This window comes from Elephantulus edwardii, unplaced genomic scaffold (genome assembly GCF_000299155.1).
Source record: "Elephantulus edwardii isolate Elephantulus edwardi_28Jun2011 unplaced genomic scaffold, EleEdw1.0 scaffold00042, whole genome shotgun sequence".
Lineage (NCBI taxonomy): Eukaryota > Metazoa > Chordata > Mammalia > Macroscelidea > Macroscelididae > Elephantulus > Elephantulus edwardii.
In genome coordinates this window covers 16,181,931-16,205,726 of record NW_006399792.1, presented here as the reverse complement: position 1 = coordinate 16,205,726, position 23,796 = coordinate 16,181,931, and the positions used below count along the sequence as shown (strand labels likewise).

Sequence of the window (23,796 nt, the reverse complement as noted above, 5' to 3'; positions counted from 1 at the left end):
CCTGCTGTCAAGTCACTTCCAACTCATAGTGATTCTTCATTGGTTCTCCCAGGCTGTAAATGACATAGGAGGAGATTGCCCGTTGTTCTTCTGAGAAGAAGGATTCGAACCTCCAGAGACAACTTAGCAGTGCAGCACCCTATAAAAAACAGCATGGCTTCTTGTGGTACAGAGTGTTGTTGTTGTTATGTGCCTTCGAGTCACCTGTGAGTCATCGCGACCCTATATACAACAGCTCTAAACCCTGCTCTTCCCTATGCAAATCTTACTGTCTCTGATACACCTACCCCTATTACCCCAGTCATTTAATTGAGGGTCTTCCTCTCTTGCACTGTCCCTCTACCCTTCTAAGCATGACACCCCTCTCCAAGCACTGATCCCACCTTGCAACATGTCCAAAGTATGTCTGAGAAAGCTTCCGAATCCTTGCCTCCATGGAGCCAGATGGAGAGGAGCCACTAAGAGGTTTTAAGCCTACCTAGCAATGTGAGTTATCGGTCCAGTTGTGAGAATATTTTTTTCTCTTTTCATTCTCTTGTGCATCTAGAGCTAGACAGTGAATAAAGATGACCGAAGAATTGATGCCTTTGAGCTGTGGTGTTGGAGAAGAGCGCTGAATATTGCAAAGATTACCAAAAGTACAGTCAGAGTGCTCCTTGGAGGCAAAGATGACAAAGCTTCATTTCATCTAATTTGGGCATGTTGTTAGGACAGACTGTTCCTTGGGGAGGGACATCATGCTTGGGTAGGTGGATGGTGAGCAAAAGAGATGAAGATACAGTATTTATCCTTGTGGGACCGAGTTAGTTTATTCAGTGTAATGCTCTCCAGGCCCTCCCAAGTTAGGTAATAATTTACAAAATCATTGCTCTTGCGTGCTCCATAGTATTCCAGTTCTACAAGGATAAATACTGTTATAAAACCATTATTGTAGAATGAGCATAAGGATCCCAAGAGGGGTGGGAGAGGGTGGGAGCAGAGGAATGAGGATGTGCAGGGAGTGGGGATTAACCATGGGGTTGTACAATTTGATGGGGTGGGGTGAGGGAAATTGATAGAATTTGTTCTTGAAAACCATGTATTTTAATTTTGTAAATTAGTAGGGAAAAAAAGACAAAGACTCTCAATCGGATGGATTGACAGTGACTGCAGAAATGGGCTGCATGGTAGAAATTGTGAGGTTGGCACAGGGTGGGACAGGGTTAGATAATTGACTCCACCTAACAACAGCAATGTAATTAATGTTTCAGAAAAATCATTTTGGTGACAATGAGAGAACAATTTGAATGATGTGGATTTGGAGGTGGAGTTTAGACACTAAGGAGTTGGTTACCAGATGAGCAATGAGGGAATGAGAGACAACTGGGAAATGAAAAAGAAGGTGCCTGTTTAAGAGAGTTTTAAAGACACAGAGTACCTCTTTGGTGGGAACAGGGAGGATGATTTTTAGATAATTTCCCCCCCCTGGTTTGACAAATTGAGAAGTTGGAGATACTGTTAACACCTATAGAGGAAACTGCAAAGGAGTATGCCTTAAGAGGAAAGAGGATTTCTCAGAAATACTGGTTTCATAAGTTTTAATACAAAGACATTTGTTTCATTCACTTATTTAAACACATTTATCTCCCCTTCATGCCATAAAGCTTATTCTGGACTATCAGTCACATTACACATCATAACTAATCATCCATTCTTTTCAGACTGATATTCCTTTCACTTATTTAATGTTGTTATTGTTGTTGTTGTGTGCCTTTGGGTTGGAACCAACTCATAGCTGACCTCCCAGCAGATTTTCAGAGGATGTATGTTGTACAAGAGGAGGGTGCCCATCTTTCTCCTGCAAAGCAGCTGGTGGATTCAAACCACTTGCCTTTTGGGTTGGTGCAGCTCTTACCTCTAGGCCAAGAAATGTGTGGTAAAAATGAAAAACTCTGAGTTTGGAACTCAAGGGTAAATTTTTGGCAAAGATTTATGTCATTATGATGTGGTTGCTAATTAAAATCTTACTAACTAGGAGAGGGCATGCAGGCTAGAACTCAGGGGAAACAGATATTTAAGAGCATATATTCATCAAAGAAAAGCCTCTAAAAATATGACAAAGAAATAAATGCTAACAGGGCTGAATTTTCAAAGAGAAAGAAATAGAGGTTTCTTAGAGCTATAGAGTTCACCATGTTAATTAATAAAGAAAAGTATTTATACATTCATCTCAAGTCAGTTTCATAACTATAGCTTCATTTCCAATGGAAGCTAATTATTTGGAAAAAAAATAGTTTACGTTAGTCAAAAGAAGGGAATGGGATGAGAATGATTCGATCACTACAAATCAATTATTTCAGTACACTTGTATTGTGAGGCAGTATATTTTCATGCAAACTCATACGCTGTGATACTACTATGTAGTCATATCGTTCACTGAAGTTATAAAGCATCCTAATAGTTAACTGTTTTTCTAAAGGCAGTATGCTTTTAATGTAATATCAGTAGTACAGACATAGAGTGAAGAAGATGCATTCTATAGAGAGGGCATAGATGTCTTAGTACCATCTTAGTATCTACTTTCGGCTTTGCTTGGGCTATGGGAGATAAATACATGCTATCCACACTCTTAATAGCTCTGGCACTCTAATAAACAGACACTGATTATAAAACAACAACAAGCACTACCACAAAGCAATCACACAAGAATGAGCGACTGAAAAAGGAATTACAGAGAAGCATGTAACTAAATAAAAGCCCCTCATGCTCATTGGCTTCTCTGGTGGGAAAAGACATAATAAACTGGAAATAGAAGTAGAAGGTTGTTTGGTGAATGTGAGATCTGAACAGGAGAACCTGCTGAATGATCTTAATTGATGGTGGGGAGATGAAAACCTGTGTCCTATATTGAGAGTCTTAGTCTGGTTGCTGTAATAATAATAATTAGCTATCAGTGAAGGCTTACATTAAGTGGGCACTGTCAAGGACAGAGATGAGTTAGTCTCCGCATGAAAGAACCTAACTATCTAGTGGAAGAGAAGTGCATTACCCACGCCAGAAGATAAGGAAGTAACAACAGCTGGGTTTTTTATATAGCTCTTTTTTTCCTTTTAGGAGTACTCGATGAGGGTTTTTGTTTGTTTGTTTTTTAGTGTTTTGTGTTAGTATATATAAATGTAGTAACATTACAGTTCTGACAGTTTTTAAAATGCATTGGGATGCTTGATACTTTTTCTTTGAACCTGCAGGTTCTCCTGAAAAGAAAGTTGAACATTCATCCAGGAATCTGGAGAACAGCATTGCCAACTCAGTCAGGAATGGAAAATCAGGTCCAGTAGTGAAAGATAACCGGACTGAAAAGAAAACGCCTGCAAATTCCTCAGTACAAGGTCACGCACAGAAGAGGAATGAGGAATCTGAAAGTGATTTCGAATCGGATCCCCCTTCTCCCAAGAGTAGTGAAGAGGAAGAGCAAGAAGATGAAGAAATTCTTCAGGGAGAACAAGGAGATTTTAATGATGATGATATTGAGCCTGAAAATCTGGGTCATAGGCCCCTCCTCATGGATTCTGAAGATGAGGAAGATGAAGAAAAACATAGTTCTGATTCTGACTACGAGCAGGCCAAAACAAAATACAGTGATATGAGCCCCGTCTACAGAGACAGAACTGGTGGCGGACAGGTCCAGGATGCCAGTGTGACACTCCTCCCCTCAACCCAGTTCCTCTCTGATGCTGTGGTGGAGACTCCCAAGCAGGAGTTTGATGTGTTTGGTGCTGTCCCCTTCTTTGCCATGCGTACGCAAAAGCTCCAGCAAGGAGAGAATGCCAAGAACCTCCCTCCACAGACCCATCTTCCACCTGCGGGACTAGAGCAAGAAGAATTTGATGTTTTCACCAGGGCTCCCTTCAGCAAGAAGGCGAGTGCAGATGATTGCCGTGTGATGGCCCCTCAAGCACACTGTCTCCCTGGCTGCCCCCAAAGTGTAGATATATTTGGCTCTACTCCATTTCAGCCCTTTCTCACATCAGTAAGTAAAAGTGAAAGTAGTGAGGACATTTTTGGCCTCGTGCCCTTTGAGGAAATAACTGGAAGTCAGCAGCAAAAAGTCAAACAGCGCAACTTACAGAAACTGTCCTCACGCCAAAGGCGCACCAAGCAGGACGTGTCCAAAAGTAACGGGAAGCGCCATCATGGCACACCCACCAGCACAAAGAAGACTCTGAAGCCAGCCTTCCGCACCCCGGAGCGGGCACGCAGGCACAAGAAGGTAGGCCGCCGAGACTCTCAAAGCAGCAACGAGTTTTTGACAATCTCAGACTCCAAGGAGAACATTAGTGTTGCACTGACTGACGGGAAAGACAGAGGGTGTATCCTGCAACCTGAAGAGAGCCTGTTGGACCCCTTTGGTGCCAAGCCTTTCCATCCCCCAGACCTGACACGACACCCTTCACATCCCAGCGATATCCGTGCTGACCACAGTACCGTATTGCCTGGGAGGCCAAGGCAGAATTCACTACATGGGTCATTCCACAGTGCAGAAGCGTTGAAAAGAGATGATTTTGGTGCCGTTCCCTTTACAGAACTTGTGGTGCAAAGCATTCCACCACATCAGTCCCAGCAGTCCCAGTCAGTTGAGTTAGACCCATTTGGTGCGGCTCCATTTCCTTCTAAACAGTAGACACATCTGATGGATTTTCAGCATTAACTCCTGTTTCAAAAAAGTATGAGTAGTTCATTTTATGAAATCAGAAAGATTATTTGTATAGCTCTTTATAGCATTCATTCTTACAGATCAATCAGAATAGCTAAGTAATTTTTAAATAAACCAAATAGAAGAAGCAAGTATTTCCAAGGGTAGAAACTTGATGTCTGTTAAAAAGACTCTTCAGACAGGCAAAAAGGGCGCTGAATTGCAAGCTGTAATTAAGGGTTTCAGCTACTGACATGACATCACAGAAACATAGATGTGATACTTCAGTGAAAGTCTGTGTAGCCTTTACAGTTATGTAACCACTTCAGAAGGGACTGCAAAGTGGGACTGCTATTTTTGATAAAAGAATATCATTGTTTTAGTGTGCACATACCAGGCTTCTTTCAGAATCCAGCATTTAAAACTAGGATTGTTTTGTACGTACAAAGGCTGAGTTTGTGGATTTTCAGAAATCCCTTCTAATTTCCATGCATTAAAAAACAATCTTAGCTGCGGAGTTGAGAGATTTTAGTCCTTACATCTTTCTCTACCAAGCAGAGCCAGAAGTAATTGACTATTGTGCCTCAAACCTGTTTCCTTTCGTTTTTTCTTTTTCTTAAAACAAAAAACACACAAACAAGTGCCATTATTAGGGAATGTCTACATAGAAGCCTTGAACAAAATCTAAAGTTAAGGAGAGATTCTCATGTTTGGGGAGGGGAGGGAAAGAAGAAAAGTTTCAGTTTGTGAATGGCTTGCTTGCGCAGAACGTGTATTACCATGTCCCTAATGAAGCCGATGATTTTAAAAAGTTGGGAGTGAGGCCTAGAGTTCTAGACAACTTTTATTTCAGAAATTTTTTTTAAAAAAGGTAGCTGAAATCCTGAGTGTTTAAGTAGTTTACAATGTAAAAACATCATGTTGCATTTAATAATGTGCTTTATTAAATTACTACCTTCATCAGATAATCCCTAGTGGTGAACAGCTGTTATTTTAGTTAGGTTTAGAGGGCGGAGTACTTTCAATAAAATGCACTGAACAATGAAACCCATAAAGCCTTATAGACAGGACTTGTGCACCTGCTGCCAGTACCTCTGCACTAATGCACAAGAACTCAAAATGGACAAAGCAGTAAGTTTATGGTGAGGGACAAGCATCTTAACTGTGCTTATTGATAGTGTCTTAAGTGAAAAGAACACAGTTGCCAAATTGCCTTTCTTTATACCACAAATCCTAATTCGATACTTGAGATTTTCTAGAAATTACGTTTGTGAATGAACATCAATACTATATCTGCTTCCTGTGTCTCCAAATGCTTTCTTAAGTGGTGTCCTTGCTAATTTACATAAAGGGACAGAGTTTCACACTTTGCTATATTTTAAGTTCCTACTCTGTGAACCCAATTAGCATATCCCTGAATTCTAGATCCCCAAATGAGAAATGCTGTTTGCCTGTTTTTACATTTCTGAACCTGGAAAGAATGGAAGCATATATGACTAAACTATATATTCATCTGTTACCTAAATGAGGTAAGAATTTGTGGATCAAAAAGTACTATGTGAATCTCTGTGTACCAGAACAGTGATCCATTATTACTTGGAATTGTACTTTTAGAGCTGGACTATAGGAAACTGACTGCTCCACCACTAGATCTTTTTCAGTTACATATCCTTGTGCCAAAGGCAAATACTCTGTTTGCACCTTTCCCCAATTCTCAGGTTAATTACTACCACTAACATAAATGCTGAAGTAGATGGTCTTTAAAGCTTTACAAAGTTGATTTCAGATACTTTATTTCAAAAAGTGAAGAGATGCGGATTCAGTGAACTACAAATAGAAGATCTGTATCAAACAAGACTTTAAAAAAAATGCAGATCTCTTGTTGACATGTTGACACCATGTGCTTCTTCAGTTATTTTATAAAATTCCTTGGCCTTGGTCTCTGGAAAGGAGGAAGCAAGGATTAACTAGTGTGACCTCCTTGGATCTTCAACGTGAAATATCTAGACTCTGTCTCATTAAAACCTTGTTTTTACTCAGTTTGAATTGCTGCACTAAACCTCTAGGACAATTCTCTTACTTACTCTTTAATGCTATGTAAATGAACTCACTTTGAAATGACTAAACCAACCCCTATTTGCAAAATACTCATCACAATGACTTTTACTTGCTGCTTTTAAATCACTGAAAAGGCTTCCAGCCTTTCTAGCACTGAGTAAGAATCATAATGCACCTGTTCCAGTATCCCTACAAATTTGATTGAAAGGCACATTTTGGAAGGGCTCTGGTTTGTAACCTAGCCTTCCAGATTTTGACTTGAGGTGTTGTGTAAATTATGAGGCCGCAATCTGATTTAGCATAAAATATTGACATTCTTATGTCAGGGTAGTACAGTCTGGTAAATTTTATTTTTTTCTTTTAGACTGTAGTTCAGAGTAAAGATTTAGGACTCAGAATACATTTGGGGAGATTAATTTTAATTTTGAAGCAAAAGCATTTCACGTAAGTATAGCTTTTTAGGGTTGCTTTGCATTTTCAATCATCTCCCTCTGCCATGGTCAAAATGTAGGTTACGACACAAAGTAGTTGCTCAGGCCTGTGAAGGTCCTTACCATCTGTCACAAAGCACTACTATGCTAGCTCTGTTATGAGATGGACCAACACTGGATTAAGAAGGAAAGTTGAAAAATTATATTACTATTTGGAATCCCCTGTGCTGCTTGAGGATGTAAAGTCATCCTAACTCTAAACCTATTATACTTGAACATTACTAAGTGAGGCAAATATTATGAAGCCAGCGAAAGCTGTGGCCAAAGTTCATTCTTTCCTATCAGCTTTAATAATAATAATGATAGATTTTTCTAATCTTATAAGTGGACCATTTGTTCAATGACGTTATCACTTGAATAAAATTTTAGTATTAAAAAACCAGCTTTTATGGCATTGAAGAATGTATCTGCTGAGACACAAGTGTTGCTTGGCATATATATTAGGTGAGCAGAAAACATTGTAGGCTAGATTAAATGTCCCCTCCTCCTTGTGTGTCTCTGTGTTTTGGGGTATAGTTACGGCATTATCTGAAATTGTAGATAAATACACTTTGATCCTACCCTGTTTATTGTTTAACAGTGATAGGTGGCTGTTCTCATCTGGCTGGGGAAAAATGCGAAGGCAAAGCCCGTTCTTGTACTCTAGGTGTCCGCAGACAGAATCGTTTTCTTACCAGCTAGTGTTCCTGATTTATTTCAGATTTTGGTACTTCACATAAGCACTCTTAGAAGGTACAAGTATATGACGTTAATATCACTAGTTCTGGGGAGTTGGGTACAACTGTATATGAAAAATCTGCAGTGAACTTTTTGGGTTTTTTTTTCTTTTTAGCTACTCATCATTTTAATCAAATTACTGACAGGACAGATCTACTGTGAGAATGAGGTGACATACCTACTGTGAGAATAACAAAAAATGACATAGTTTATTTGAAAACTTCTATAATCAGTAGTATTTTATATATTAAGATAAATATATATCTGCCCATGCATGCACATACCACATATCTCTACTGTAGAGTTAATGTGAATTCTTTAAGTACAATTGCAGTCACAATCATATCTTAAAGAACACTCACTCCTAAAATGGGTTTACAAAAGCCACTAAAAAAATAAGGTTGGCAGATGGGGGGGGAAAGCAAAGGTCATCCGTTGGGGTTATTTTTACATTTGTAATGTTACTTTTGAAAAAGAGTTGTGTCTTGTTTTTGATTCTTTTTTAACTACCATGCTCTGTGATTGAAAAGTCATTTAATAGTAAACAGTGTAGAAGCTACTTTTTTATTGCTGGCAAACAGCTTTAAGTGCACTTTCTTTGATTACACTTCCATTTTTTGTTAAACTTGAATTTTCTGAAACCTTTTATGTACCACTAAGAGAATAAGGGTAACTTTTAAATAAACCTGATTTACATCTTATGTTTCTAATTGTTACAAAGTATACTTGCTAAACAAGACTTCAGTCTCTAAATACAGGTGGGAAACTTAGGAGATAGAATCAGTTGCTTTGTTTTTCTATTTAATTAAGCACTGCACTAACTGATTTTTTTCTACTTTATTGTCTTTACATTGCTTATTTTTATTGACTGAATTCTTTCACTAATTCATTTTGTTTGAAATTTATTTTCTTACTATATTTATCATACCTATTGTTAATAATCTGCTTTCTTTAAATACAATAAACCCCAAATGGATTGCATATTCTTTATAATAAGTGACTATAGAGTTTTTCATTATTTGTTTTATTAAAAGTTCTTTTATTCATACCACATATTGTTGTTGTTATGTACTGTAGAGTTGGAACCAGCTCACAGCCGACCCTCTTAACGGATTTTCAGAGACAATAAACTGCACAAAAAAAGAAAGCCCATCTTTCTCTCATGGAGCAGCTGGTGGATGTGAACTGTGTGCCTTTGGGTTGGAAACACAACTCCTTATCATTAAGCAGTAGAATTTCCTTATACCATCTGTTAAGTGCTTCTTATGTGTCAGCTGCTGAGATAGAAAAGTGAAGAATATTAGATCCATATTTTTAAGGAGTTCAGTGTTTAGAATTTTTAAAAACAAACCATTTTGGCTCAGGATATTTTGCAACAAAAACATGAAAATAGCATAATTTGTTTAGTTGCTACACCTATTCTAACTTAAAATGATGACAAAAGTAAAAACAAACCCGCTGCCCCGAGCAGATTCCGACTCATAGTGACACTGTAACTGGGTTTCTGAGGCTGTAAATCTTTACAGAAGGAAACTGCCCCCTTTTCTCCTGAGCACCGCCTGGCTCATCCATACTACTGGCCTTTCAGTTAGCACTGCAACAAGTAATGCGCTATGCCTTCAGAGCTCCTAACAGGATGACAGTAAGGTCATCGGGCTTAAAGAGCCTGACGGTAGCTTTTGAATGAGTTTGGCACTTTTGCCTTATGAAAGAAACCGGTGACCTAGTGAGTAAGGAGTTGTACCGTCAATGTCAAGGCAGCTAATTTGAATTCATCAGTTGTTTCGTAGGAGAAAGAGGGGCAGTCTCCTCCCATGGGATTTACAGCATCTGAGAACCTGCAAGAGAGTCACCTATGAGTTGGTTCCAACACAGCACCAGTAAGTTGTTGAATCTGGTGCGGCAGGTAAGCAGGCAGTTCAAACTCCTCATCTCTCTGCAGGTAAAAAGAAACACCATTTCCTTAACTATACAGCCTTGGAAATTTTGGGGGCTGCTATGTGTCCCATAGTACTATTATGAGGTGGGATCAATTCAGTGGTTCTGTTTTCTTGGTTGGTATTGTATGTCATTTATTTTGAAACACGTTTTAAATTTTGGTAACATAATTCTGTTGCAATATTTTAATTTTTGGTCATATGACAAAAGGCTGACATAGTAAAGAGAAAACCTATTGATTGATTGACACAATTGAGAGTTTGATTAGTTTTTTCGGAAGAAATCCATTTACCGTAAACATACTCCTTAAGTGTCAGCTATTTAATTAAAAAAAAAAATAAAGTCTTTTGTCTTTTTAAGGGGCAAATTAGTAGTACAATCAAACAGACCCAGAGCTCCAACATCATTATTAGAATTGTTAATTTCTAATTATAATTCTACAAGTTTATATAAAATTATTGCTCAGAATCTGGTATCTTCTTTAGAGATAAAGGAATATATGCTCCAATTTGAGCTACTTACTTTAGATAATCTTTTTAAAGAAGTCCAGCTTAAGCATCATATATAAGATGTTGTTGTGATGCGCCTTCAAGTTGGAACTGACTCATGTTGTTGTGTGCCTTCCAGTTAGAGCTGACCCTCCAGTGGGTTTTCAGAGGCAGAAAAATGCATGGGCAGAGAATGCTCATTATTTTCTTGTGGAGCAGCTGGTGGATTTGAACTGCCTGCCTTTGGGATTTCAGTGCAGCTTGTTATCACTAGTTCACCAGAGCTCCCTATAGAAGACGTAGTTCAGAATATTTTTACATTGAGGACATAAGCTTTAGAATTTTACTTTTTGTTGCACATTTTTAAAAGTAAATACTTGTTTTAATGTCATGGGTACTATTGAAAATACAGTTGTTTTACATAGAATTTTTTATTACATGTTTATAGAGTAGACATAAAACCCCAGTGGCTCTTCTTTTCAGCCCTCTAAAGATGTAAATTTTACTTTCACAAGAGGTCCCTACTTCTGTTTGTTTACCTCTCTCTTCAGAATTGTTTTAACTATGAATTATAATCTCAGTATCTTTCTTGAGAAGTGTGATATGTCAGAGACCTTTGGAATTGAAGAGCATCTGTTTCTTTCAATATCAACACAACTGATAGGATATGACCTCTCCCTCTGCCTAATTTGAGTTGATTTTTCATTTACACTGGTACCCTTTTGCAAAAGTGGAATTAGTAGCCATGATGAATTAGGGTAGATATAGATCTAACTCAGCTTCTAGCAGGAATCCAGAAGTACAGGCTTTGCCCCTTGATATTTAATGCAGGGCAAAGTGTATCTCAGTAGGTACCTGCCAAATGGAGAGATGTACCACTTTATGCCAGTCAGTCACAATCTTCAAATCAGTTACTTTGTCCAGGTGGGAGGCCATAAGATGTGACAGAGTCCCTGAATCTTCTTCATTCCTGATTCTAAAATATGATTTTAAAGCTGTTATGTATTATAAAGAATGACAAGTAGTACTTCATATATTTAGTAAACCCAGTTTATTTACATAATACATATTTTGCCATGCAGCTTAAGGAATTACACATTGTAATAACAGAAGACAAGTACTAGCTTGTTATTTCAAAATGGTTTATGTAGAAAGATAATTAGCTGCAACCCTATAAATCAATATAGACATTTTAAAACCACCATGAGTAGTTTTCAAGTGTACTTTCAAAGCCTGTCAGTAACAGCTTTTATAAATTCACACACTGGTAAAATTAAAAACCAGGTTTTTAAAATGTGGCTGAAGAGTTTATTTTTAATCTTGTAGCAAATCTATAAAAACAAGAATAACTTAAATATACATTATAGTGCTCAAATTTAGAAGCACATTTTAAATAGGTATTCTTTAATGTTAATAGTATCTTAAAAATTTTGCCAGTAGTGCTGTATACACAGTAGGTGGTCAATAAATGCTGACTAATGGAAATGTTTACAGTTGACAGCAATCCACATTCATTCATTCATTCCTTACTTGATAATAAATAACATAACAGTAAAGGTAAAAATGAGACAGCATAGCTTTCGTACAATATTTAACATTTGTGTAAAAAGATTGTAATGGTTACATGGTATAATTGTCCCTACAGTTAAGACTTATATGCCTTTGAAATTCAAAGAAATGTTCCTTTTTTTTTTTAAAGAAAGAAAAAGTACTTTTAAACTGTTACTTCAGATGGTAAGAATATACTATAAGAAAAAAGGAATATTTTTTAAAACTAAAATGAAACAACAGTCAGTCTAGTTTTATTTCAAGAAGATTTCATAATAAAAAAATGGTTCCAGGCCTAAATGTAGTGGACTTTATTTTAAAAGTAACTATAACATCTTGTGTAATTTGGCTAATGTGACAAAATATCTATATGAAAACAATAATGTAAGTCTACAAGGGGTTTTTTGGAGGAAACATAGCCTATTGTTATTGTTAAGTAAAGAAAAAAGAATCCATCATTTGGCATATGGATCAAATGCATGGGGCCTTCTGAAGCCAACTTGTCATTTTTCAAGATAGCATAATTATACAACAATAATGTACCCTTCCTAAGCCTACTGGGGAAATTTTTCTTCACTAGGTTATTAGCCCAGGGAGTATATATTACAAAAAATTCTACACTGAAACAAATAAGTATTTTACAGATGAATAAACTGAGGCACATTAAAGTACTTTTACATACAAGAGGCAGAGACATGAAAGGCATGTGGGGAGTAAGCTTCACCATTATTCAACACTTTTCCTGAAATTTGGTAATGCTCATGTTCTGAAAGTATGTCAGTAATTAAAACAGTTTATGTCAACTCATTAAGAAACTTAGTTAACATTTTATATTGCAATGAACAACATGTTTGCTTTGCATTTCTGCTTTAAACGGTTTCATATGAAAAGACCAAAGAGAAAGAAGGTTATATGAAAGTGCAATGATATATTTAAAAGAAAATACACACACACAATTAAAGACCAAATCTCGAATGTCAGGTTTCTCATGAAGAGCCACTGGTGGATTCACACCTTTGGGTTAGCAGTGCGGCCTCTCTAGGACTCCATCACCAGAGCTCCCTAAATGTTGGCTTGCACACATCACTGCTCTTAGCAGTGCAATGCTCATACACGCGTAAACAGAGGAAGACCAGAGCCCAAGTGAATAAGCATGTTATCAAATGGGCCATCTAAATGACTTTGTTCTAAGGCTTAAGGCTCATTTCAGGGTCAAGACTGGGCCATCTGGATTCTATGGCCTTGAGAGTAGCACCCATATTCCCACAAAATTTAAGATTGTAAATTCAGAGTGGTGAAAGCTTTATACTTCAAAACATTTTAGAACCAAAGAATCTTCTGCCGTTTACTTCCAAGAACTTAGTGTCTAGCTAAAAAAGTAATTTTTTTTATTAACTTTAATGAAAGTTTACAGAGAGATAGGATTTCCAGCCATTCATTGTTGCACTTTTCTCCCTGAAAAAATAATTTAAAAAGCCTAGAATGATTAACTTGGTGGTTAGACTAGAGAATTTATTACTGAATCATGTAGTTAGTTTTTAATGTGATACTTACAAAAGGAAAATATATGTTCTTCTCAATACCTCTCTCTTTAAAAGGAGTAAAGGTTTAAAGTTCAAATTTCCTAGGGTGGGGAAACCTTAGAGTGAAAAAATAAAATTGAAGTGCCAGTTTCTCACAAAGCATGAGACTAGTATATATGCAAATCCCAATCACAACTTATAGGAACCCTTGCTTTGATTAGGCACTTAACCCTTGATCATTTTGAAGACATTTTTCCTTATTAAAGTAGGCTCACAGCATGGCTCCATTTCCTAACAGATGAGCCTTTTCTAAGGAAATTAAGCTGGTGCTAAATTAAATTCTTACCTGTACACGGGTTTAACATTCATAGCTGTTATTCAAATGTTTATTATGATTTCTAACTCATTTTGATTTTCTTTATAAGCAGCAAATGAGTACTTTTAAGGGCCTGTGAAACCCCCACGTATACTTTTTCCATGTCTATAAAGTATTACTCGTGATACATGAAATGAGGAAAAGAAAAAAGAGTAACAGAACTCCTAGAAATAGTGGGTTATACAACTCCCCGTCAAAATATTGCTTCGCAGCTGAATGTAGCAGGTGACCATACCTGAATTCACAAATGTGAAACATAGTCAGGACAAGGCTTGTTATGTCTATACTGCATGACATACACGGTTGACTGATGCCACCAATATAACATCACTACTGCAAGGATGTGCCATATTTGGTGGCTTGATCCGAGGTAGTTGAGTTGTCCTGGGAAGGAAAGCAGAAAGAGAATGCTGATTGTAATATCTGATACTCAAAGAAAATTTGAACCTGCCACTTAACATTCCTGAATGCAAATGGCACTACTCTAAGTTCTTACTAGTATTCCCTTGTCTTTGAGTCAGTGGTGAAAAAAAAATCTAAGCCATGAAGGAATACACCGGACTTGTGCTGTATTCATTCTCTAGAACAGCTTCTTCCATCCTTTCTTCTACCCCTAAAATAAAAAGATTGGCACATCTCATCTTCAATTTACTACAGAAGTGAGTCTTAGCCCAGTAGGGAAGCAGGACAAGTTGGCAGTATGAATTTAAACTACATCCTACTTCTAGTCTTTTCTTCTACACAAATGAAAAATCCTGCTATTCTTGACTGAAGCCAAATGCTAGTTTATCGCATAGCATGAAGCTAGTGAATATTTTGTCCCTTTATAGAATTGTTCTTACTCTACCACTTACTTCATTTATAGTAATGTTGTTAGGAGCCATCGAGTTGAGTATGATTCATAGTGACCCTACGAACAACACATCTGAAACATGTCCCATTCTGTGCCATCCTTACACATTAGAGCCTGCTGTGCCAGTCACCATGTCTGTCATTTCACCTGGTTGAGGGGTATTCCTCTCCTTTGTTGACCTTCTGCCTTTCCAAACATCATGTCCTTCGCCAAGGAATAGCAACATGCCTGAAGTATGTGAGGGGAAGTAGCATCATCCTTGCTTCCAAAAAGCACTTTGGCTACACACACTCCTCTATTTGTTCTTGTGGTCGTCCGTGGGATGTTCAGTGCTGTTCTTCAGTATCACAGTTCAAAGGCATCAATTCTTTTTCTGTCATTCCTATGCACTGTCCAGCTCTCAGATGCATAGCAAGTGATTGGGAAAACCATGGCCTGAATCACATGCACCTTAGTCCTCAAACTGACATCATTACTTCTCAATAATGTAGAGAAGTACTTAACTGCAGACTTTCCCAGTGCAATATGTCTCCTGATTTCCTGACTGCTGGTACCATGTGTGTTAACTGTGGATCCAAGTAAGATGAAGTTGTTGACAGTTTCAATCTCTTCTCCACCCATCATGATTAAATTAGAGTATTAACTTCAAGGAAATCACCACCATCATAATCGATAACCCTTACTGAGTGCTTACTATTTGCAGGAACTATATGGTTTATGTGCATCTTTAATCTCATCCCCATAACGGCCTCTTAGTTCAGTGTTTCAAATGAAAAAACTGATACTAAAAATGTAATGTCTGTCTTATGAAGTAACCTAAGCCTGGCTTATTTTCATTATCTTTCTATTTCCCTTTTACATATAGATATAGATACAGATTTATATAGATAATTCTTTTTAAAGATGAGTTGGTATATAATGTAATAAATGAGAGCTGATGACAACTGTTCTACTTCAAAATCCAAAAACACCAAAAAACACAAAAAGAGCCTGGGCGTCAGAAAACTACCAGACTTTATTTAACTTCAGTGTGCTGGATTTTCTCATGATGTTATGTGCTGTAAAGTCGCTTGCAACTCATAGCAACCCTATGTACAACAGCCCTGAAACCTGCTCTATCCTGTGCCAACTCGACTCTCTGATATATCTGCCCTCAGTACCCCAGTCACTGAATCAATCCATTTCATTGATGGTCCCCCCTTCTTTCTCTGTCCCTCCACCCTTCCAAGCATGATGTCAGCCTCCAAGAACCAGTGCCTCTTTGCCACATGTCCAAAGTATGTCAGATAAAGCCTCAATTCTTGCCTCCAAGGAGCAGACTGATTTCACCTTCTCTAGGTTGAACCTGTTCTCCTGGCAACACTCTTCTCCAGCACCACAGCTCAAAGGCATCAATTCTTCTATCATCCCTAGTCTTTGTCCAACTCTCTAATACTTAGTAAGCAATTGTGAAGACTATGGCCTGGATCAGACGAATCTTAGTCTCCAGACTGATGTCACTGCTCTTCATTACTCTGGAGGGGTGCCTGACAGCCGACTTTCCCAGTGCACTGTGTCTCTTGATTTGCTGGCTGCTGGTACCAAGAAAGATGATTGTGGAGCCAAGCAAACTAAAGCTGTTAAGAATCTCAATCTCTTCACCATCTATCATAATGCTACCAATCAGCCCAGTGGTGAGAATGTTTTCTTTATGTTGAGCTTCAATCCATAGGAGGCTGCAGTCCTTGACCTTCCACAACAAGCGCTTCAGGACCTCCTCAGTTTCAGAAAGCAGGGTTGTGTCATCTCTGCATAATGCAGGTTGTTGATGAATCTTCCTCAAATCCTGATGGTTTTTTTTTTCATATTGTATGAAACTGATAATCTTATGGGCCTCCTGGTTTCAGCTCATATTGCCAGGCTGAAGGAAAACATCAGCTGCCTATGGCTGATGCTTTAGGTAAAGTTTGGAAATAGAAGAATCATTGTTACCAAAAATGATCAAGTGAATTGCAGTTTTGATGATCTGAATTATATATCTCCACATTTATTTAGAATGATGCTAACCTAAAAGAGATACCTACCTGGAAAGTACCTTTCTGGAACTTTGGAAATGTAGAATAGAAAAGCAAGAAGAGCAATCACATACATCACAATTACACGAGGGGCAAAGTCCTGAAAAGAAAAACACACTTGTTTGGCTTTTTTACAGATCTTTCTGCTACTGCCACTGAATCCTCAATAACAAGTGGTAAAACTTTAAACTGTTAAAACGAAATTGCTTCTGTAGATAGGTTCCAGTAACAGAAACCTTGCTCTCAATCCTGAAGCAGTCCACAAAAAGGGAGTGCAGAGTGTGCCCTAATGGAGTAGTAAGTGCTTTAACGTGGGTGAGGATCCCACACCTGCAATACACAAGGGAAGGCACGTGGGAAAGGTGTGCCCCACTAAATAAGCACAACCAGAAAAAGACCCAGGAGGTTATGTCCAGATATCTGTTCCAATAAATACTATTACACAAAATAGTCTTCCACATCATTGAAGCTCTAGTGGGAAGCCCTTTTAGATGCTTAAGGAAATTATAGCCAGTTGTGATTGATGCATACTGCTCCTAGTTCTGGTTTGAAACCCATTTGTCCAGGTTACCTTTTAAGGGGTGGGGGGTGGGGAATGGTACAACAATGAAAAAAAAATTTTTTTCAAAGAGAAGTGAAATGGGTTGGACAGGAAGAAAATGTGCAACAATGAATGAATGGAAATCCAAGTTCTCTATAAACATTCATTAAAAATCTCAATTTAAAAAAAAAAAGTCAGGACAAAGTAGGGAAATACTCGAGAATTACCACACTGATGCTGTTAGGTGCCATGAGTCACCTCTGACTAGTCACAGCCTTGTATAACAAGAAGTCTAAGCAACTTTGCCAGATTTTCTGGTATATCATGCTAAAAAGTCTCAAGTTTATGCTAAACAACAGTTAAAGCACCTTTATATATATCTAATAACCTGAGACCTTTTTTTTAAAGCAAATGGGTTTTCATTTAATCATATATATTTTATAACATTACTTAACATTATACAATACCATTATTTACAACATCTTATCAAACAAAGCCTTGCTGTATCTTTCCTTTTCCCACACACTACCCATCCATTCACTAAGCTCTCCTCCCCCTCTTCCTGTCAACCTTCCACGATTGGTTCTATGTGTAAACCTTTTCTTAAGTCTCTCCTTCCCCCCCCTTCTAATTCTCTTGAGAACACCGAGGCATTCTCACTGAGATTCTTTTTTCATGCACACCAACTGTTCCTTATAATTTCTTAGGTTTTCCCTCTTTTCAATATATTTCCAAATATGCCTCTATGGCTCCAGCTACCAATACAGTGAGTATTTCTCAGCCTTTAACATTAGTTTTAAACTCTAACCTAAATTCCAATACTCTATCCCTAGCTTTACACCTCCAACTCAGCACATCATTAAAAAAAAAAAATTCTTTCCAGTTATACTCACCCACCCGAAAAAAGCCAGCTGTCTCCCTTTCTATACTTGCACTATCAATATCATCACTGACCTACTAGCTGACAGAACTAGGAACTTTACCTTCAAGTAAGGAAATTAGCTATGCTAAGGCTAACAAAACGAGAACTAAGAATAAACTATGTGAAAGGAAGACATCTAGAGGAGGGGGAAAAGTAGTTAGACTTTACCTCTATTTCTTCAAGGTATAGCTGCAAGAATTATTAATATGTAATTATAAACATGCTTACAGGTGACAATAGCCCACCCACTTGACCTAGTCATTATTACATTTTTTCCAAAAGTTAACAAAACTTTTCGGACAAAGAAAGGGGCCAAATATTGATTACATTCAATTTACCTGTACAATAGGAGCACTGATTCCTCCATTGAGCCAAACCCAATGAAGAGTAGGGATCACTCCATATCCCGAAACAGAACAAAATATGATAGAGCGAAGTCTTTGCCATTGTTGTGTAAGGTAATTGGGATGAATCTGAGCAAAAAACACTGCCAGGATCATAGCAAGCACTGTGATCAAGTATACTTGACGCCAATACTAGAATGAAAAGAAACAAAGTTCGTTACTTAATAAATGGAAAAAATAATTTTGGTATTTTTTTTTTTATTGTTGTTGTTAGGTATAGAGTTGAGCATGAGTCATATGAACAACAGATTTGGACCCTGTTCTATCCTGTGCCATCCTCGTATTTCCTGACAAAAAGAGCCCATTACAGCAGTCACTATGTCAGTCCACCTGGTTGAGGGTCTTCCTCTCCTTCACTGACCCTCCACCCTTCCTACCATCATGTCCCTCTACATGAAATAGCCCTTTCTAGCAACATGCCCAAAGTATGTGAGGTGAAACGCCTCATCATTCTTGCCTCCAAAGAGCACTCTACTCTTGTGAGCTGCACCTACTCCAAGACATATCTGTTAGTACTTCTGGCCATCCACAGGATGTTCAGTGCTCTTCTCCAACACCACAGCTCAAAAGCATCAATTCATTTTCTGTCATCCTTATGCACTGTCCAGCTCGCAGATGCATAGCAAGTGATCAGAAAGATGATAGCCCGAATCAGATGCACGAAAGTCCTCAAACTGACATCACTATTAATCAATAAATTAGGAGAGGTCCCTAACTGCAGATTTTTGCAATGCAATATGTCTCATTTTCTGACTGCTGGTACCAAGGGTGTTAACTGTGGAGTCAAACATGATGAAGATGTTGACAGTTTCAATATCCTCTCCATCCATCATGATGTTGCCTTTCAGTCCTATGGTATGAATCTTTGTTTTCTTAACATTGAGATGCAATCCATACTTGGATTCTGGAGGGTAGGTTATTTTCCTTTCATTGAAAGTAGGGTGTAAATTGTTTGGGTATTTTAAATTTTAACAAGTGTAAGCTGTTGGCCATTTTGATTTTGTTAACAATCAGTTGTGGGCTGGAAGTCTCTTGTTTAAATTAATTAGGACCTGGTTGGCATTTAAAAGTCTTGGGCCTGGTATTAATTGTGTTTGGGGAGAACATTATTCTAAGTGGTATTACACTTGTCTGTCAGTTTGCTACACTGAGATAACCTGGAGTTGCTTTGATACAAAAAGCTGTGCCATTGGTATGTCAAATACCATAAGGGTTATCCATGGTGGACAGGCTTTGATGGAGCTCACTGGTTAAGACATCCTAGGAAAAAGGATGGGCCATCTACTTCTTAAATAGCAGGCCTTTGAAAACATTATGAACACTAAAGGAATGAAGACAGAGTAGTGTAGCTATAGAGCCCAGATAAGAAGTCAGCTGAAATGAGGAAAAACAATAACAAACATTGTTTAATAATTGGAACATGGAATATACATAGTCTGAATGTTGGAAAAATCATGGTATACTATGCTGGAAATGAAAAACAGAAGAAGAGGGTTGCATTCATAGTAAAAAAGTCAATTTCAAATTCAGTCTTGAAATACAATGTTGGGGCTATTACTTGCAATAACCATACCCATACTAAGTTTTCATTATATCCTAAACTCGATTTGGTATTTTCATTTCTAAACATGATTACCTTCCTTGAAGAATGTCTGTGGAACCAAATATTGGGTTTATTTGGATGACAAACCAAATTCCAGAGTGAGCCAATAAAAGACCAAGTTTAATAATGCAAAAACATTTTTTAAGTAGCTATTACATGCCAGGCACAGTTTAAGTCCAGTAGAAGCAAAGATGACTATGACATGGAAACTGCCCAACCCCCGTTGATGAGTTCATACTGTGGAATTCAATGGTAAATATTATCACTGAGATACAAACAGAAGGTTGTGTGAACAGAAAGGGGAATAAGTAACTTTGAGGTAGATAAAAATGCTTCACAAAGGAGATACTATCTAAACTCCACAGTGAGATGTAAGCTTTTGTGAGAAGAGAAAGAATTCAAGACAAAGGAACAGTTTAGGAAGTTTTGAGAAAGCAGTCTCAAAAGTAGATGATGTAGCAGGGCATGAATTTAGAACCCGATGCTGCTGGCACTGGGGAAATAGCAAGTTCTTTAAGAATAGGACTCATCCTATTATGTGAGACATGAAGTCAGCTCCAGCTATAGTGAACCTATGGAATAGAGCTTGAACAGTCCTACAGGATTTACTATTATAGGATTTAGGGACCGCTCCAAATTATTGAGGAGTACTGGTGTCAGTTTGGGGACTAAAGTGCGTCTGATTCAAGCCATGGTCTTTCTATCTTTGAGCTATAGTGTTGGAAAAGTGTACTGAACAACCCATGGAATGCCAAAAGAATAAACAAATGTGTCTTGGAGAAAGTATAGCCGGAGTGCTCTTTGGAGGCAAAGATGATGAGGCTTCACCTCCCATACTTTGGTCATGTTGCTAAGAGGGGCTATTTCTTGGAGAAGGACATGATGTTTAGAAAGGCAGAGAGGGTCAGCAAAGGATAGGAAGATCCTCAACCAGGTAGACTGGCATACTGATGACCAACCACAATGGGATCTAGTGTGTCAGAAGAGTGAGGACAGGGTTCAGACCTGTTGTTCATAGGGTCATCATGGATCTTACTTGACTCGACAGCACCTAACAACAGTAAGACTTGCCTTAATTTTAATGGAAGCAAATTTCCAGGTCTTTTTCCCACAGTCTCTGGTGGTTTGGTTCAAACCAACATACTTTTGGTTAGCCATTGAGCATGTTACTGCTGTACTACTAGGGCTATTGACCTGGTAAATTTCAAGTTGACTAATTAAGTAACTCTGACATCAATGTAAGATAAAAAAGAGGCACCAGGAAGCCATCTAGAAGGTCATTAAACTCAAACTCATAATAAAAATTGTTCTGACTCTCCACAACCCTTCACTGGCTTTTCTAGGCTGTGAATCAGTGGGAGGAGACTGTCGTTTTCTGAGGTGTCACTAGGCAACAGAATTCCCTTAGAAGTTATTAGAATAGTTTATCCAAAGAGATGAACGTGTTGAGTAAGGAAGATAGTTAAGACCACAACACTAAGGAAGTATTTTTAGAAACAAATGGAAGTGTTTATGGATGATTAGGGCTGATCATCTACAGCTCAGATTTTTTAAGGGACACAGTGAAAGGCCAGGTAAATATGTTCTGATAATGAAGGAATGAACAAAGATGATCAAGGTTTGGTATATAAATGTGCGTTTTGGGAAGAAGTGGAGGTCATAGGGGATAAAAGAATGTTAGTTTTAAAATATACTAAAAGTTATGGGCTTACAGCATATTTATGTTTCTAAATAAGCAGTTGAAAAGTTGGTATTGAAGGTTTGAATACTGTAAATACCACACAGGACAAGATTTTTTTATCCTGGGTTCCAAGAATTTCTAGGGTATATGAACTCCCTGAAACCATATGTTAAATTGTTTACATTCAAAATTTTTTTCCAAACTGTATGGAGACAAAAGCCTTGCCTTTAGAATTACCAAAGTAGAAGAATCCATTGGTACTGTCATTCCTTCCATCAGACAGGGGACTGTGGCTTGGCTTACCTGCTGCATGGGGCAGGGGGCTCAGGGGACCTGGGCAAGACAGGCTCAGTCCTTGAGAGTAGTGCTAGGAATAATGAGTATGTATGGGGAACACTGGAGGCCTGGTGGTAGAAGCTGCACTGCAATCTGAAGGCATGAAGTTGAATCCACCAGCTGCTCTGTGGGAAAAGGATGGACAATCTTCTCCCTTGTGATTTTCTGTCTCTGAAAACCTGTTGGAGGGTCAGCTATGGGTTGGTTCCAGCTTAGCAGCACACAGAACAACACTGTTCCTGAAGGAAAAATGTCACTTTCAGGTAATATGATACTAAAGGACTCTTGGCTTCAAAAGATAAGGAGCTAAAAGAACAAAGAGAGTACAGTAACAGAGGGTTACTTTCTGAATCAGAGTTTGAGATGGACATGGACCAATGGGTTAACTGCTCTCTTGCTTTGTGTCATTGATTGAATTGTCACCTCAAAATAGAAATCCACGTGGCTAGGAAAAAATTCACAGCAGAAGTGGCATCCACTTCCTGATGACTTTGATAAATGTCGATAGTTGTAGAGGGGCTTCAGGCCTCTTGTTCATTGGGTCGCTATGAGTTGCTGCACAACAACATTAATGTAATTATTCTATCCACTGGAAATTCTAATCTCTATGATGTTAATAAAGCAAGATTAGAGATAGTTATGTAAAGATATAATCATCTCCCATAATGGGGCAAGCCAAGCAGTTGTAAGGGAATTGGAATGGGACGCAGGAGGTCACAGTCCTTACCTGATGTTAGAGGAGTTTTCCCTGGCGTGTTGCCTATATCACCCTTTGTCCTTGTTTAATAATAGGAGAGATAAGGGTCCAGAGAAGGGAGACCTCAGGGTCACCCAGAAAGAAAAGCCAGGAGTGAAGTGCTTCCTGTAGACCTAGGTTCCCGTACAGAGACATTTCTAGAACTAGGAGACACAGAGAAAGCCTTTCCCTAGAGGTGGCATACTGAATTTGGACTTCTAGCCTTCTATATTGCGAGAGAATAAATTTTCTGCTTGTTACAGCTATCCACAAGTTAAAACAGAACTAACTAAGATGATGAGGTGATGGAATGGGACTTAAACGCCCTAAAATCTGGCCAACTAATATTTTAAGTCAGGTGCTATTATTACATGGGTTTTCAAGTACTGCTTTTAACTAGGCCCAAACTGATTTTTGTCTTGTGAACTTATGGCTCAACGTGTTAAACCATGGATGATCGAGAACTTAGACACATTCTCACTAATGATACATATCCCTCAATCTGGGCTTACCTGAGAACATACAACTGAGAAAAAGAAAACATGTTTCTTTCAGAAAGAAATGGGACAGTACATTCCTCACAGCTATACCTTGTTATTTTTCAATGAAGGAAGCTTAAAAGGAGGAAAATTAAAAAGTAGCAGCCAGCTTCATAATCTTGTCAGGTATTAAAACTTTAGTGGCCTTGTGAGTAAAGAGTTGTGCTTCCAATGCAAAGGTAGGTGATTCAAATCCATTAGCTACTCCTTGGTTCAAAATTGGGAAGGGTGTGCGCCAGGGATGCATCCTGTCTCCATACCTTTTCAACATGTATGCAGAGCAGATTATCCGAGAAGCTGGGCTCTATGAGGAGAA

The 23,796-nt window shown here is 38.2% G+C and overlaps 2 protein-coding genes across 2 annotated transcripts in view; one reads left to right on the top strand and one right to left on the bottom strand.

Annotated features, from left to right (window-relative positions):
* Nucleotides 1-4,660, top strand: part of BMP2K (BMP2 inducible kinase) — a 178,973-nt gene extending 174,313 nt beyond the window's left edge. Inside the window, exon 16 of the mRNA XM_006885292.1 lies at nucleotides 3,228-4,660. Coding sequence (XP_006885354.1) covers nucleotides 3,228-4,660 — 1,433 coding nt within the window. The remainder of the gene's footprint in view (nucleotides 1-3,227) is intronic.
* Nucleotides 4,661-13,917: 9,257 nt separating this feature from the next.
* Nucleotides 13,918-23,796, bottom strand: part of PAQR3 (progestin and adipoQ receptor family member III) — a 27,537-nt gene continuing 17,658 nt past the window's right edge. The window contains exons 4-6 of the mRNA XM_006885291.1: nucleotides 18,520-18,717; nucleotides 16,728-16,818; nucleotides 13,918-14,195 (exon numbers count right to left, since the gene is read on the bottom strand). Coding sequence (XP_006885353.1) covers nucleotides 14,053-14,195; nucleotides 16,728-16,818; nucleotides 18,520-18,717 — 432 coding nt within the window. The 3' untranslated portion in view covers nucleotides 13,918-14,052. The remainder of the gene's footprint in view (nucleotides 14,196-16,727; nucleotides 16,819-18,519; nucleotides 18,718-23,796) is intronic.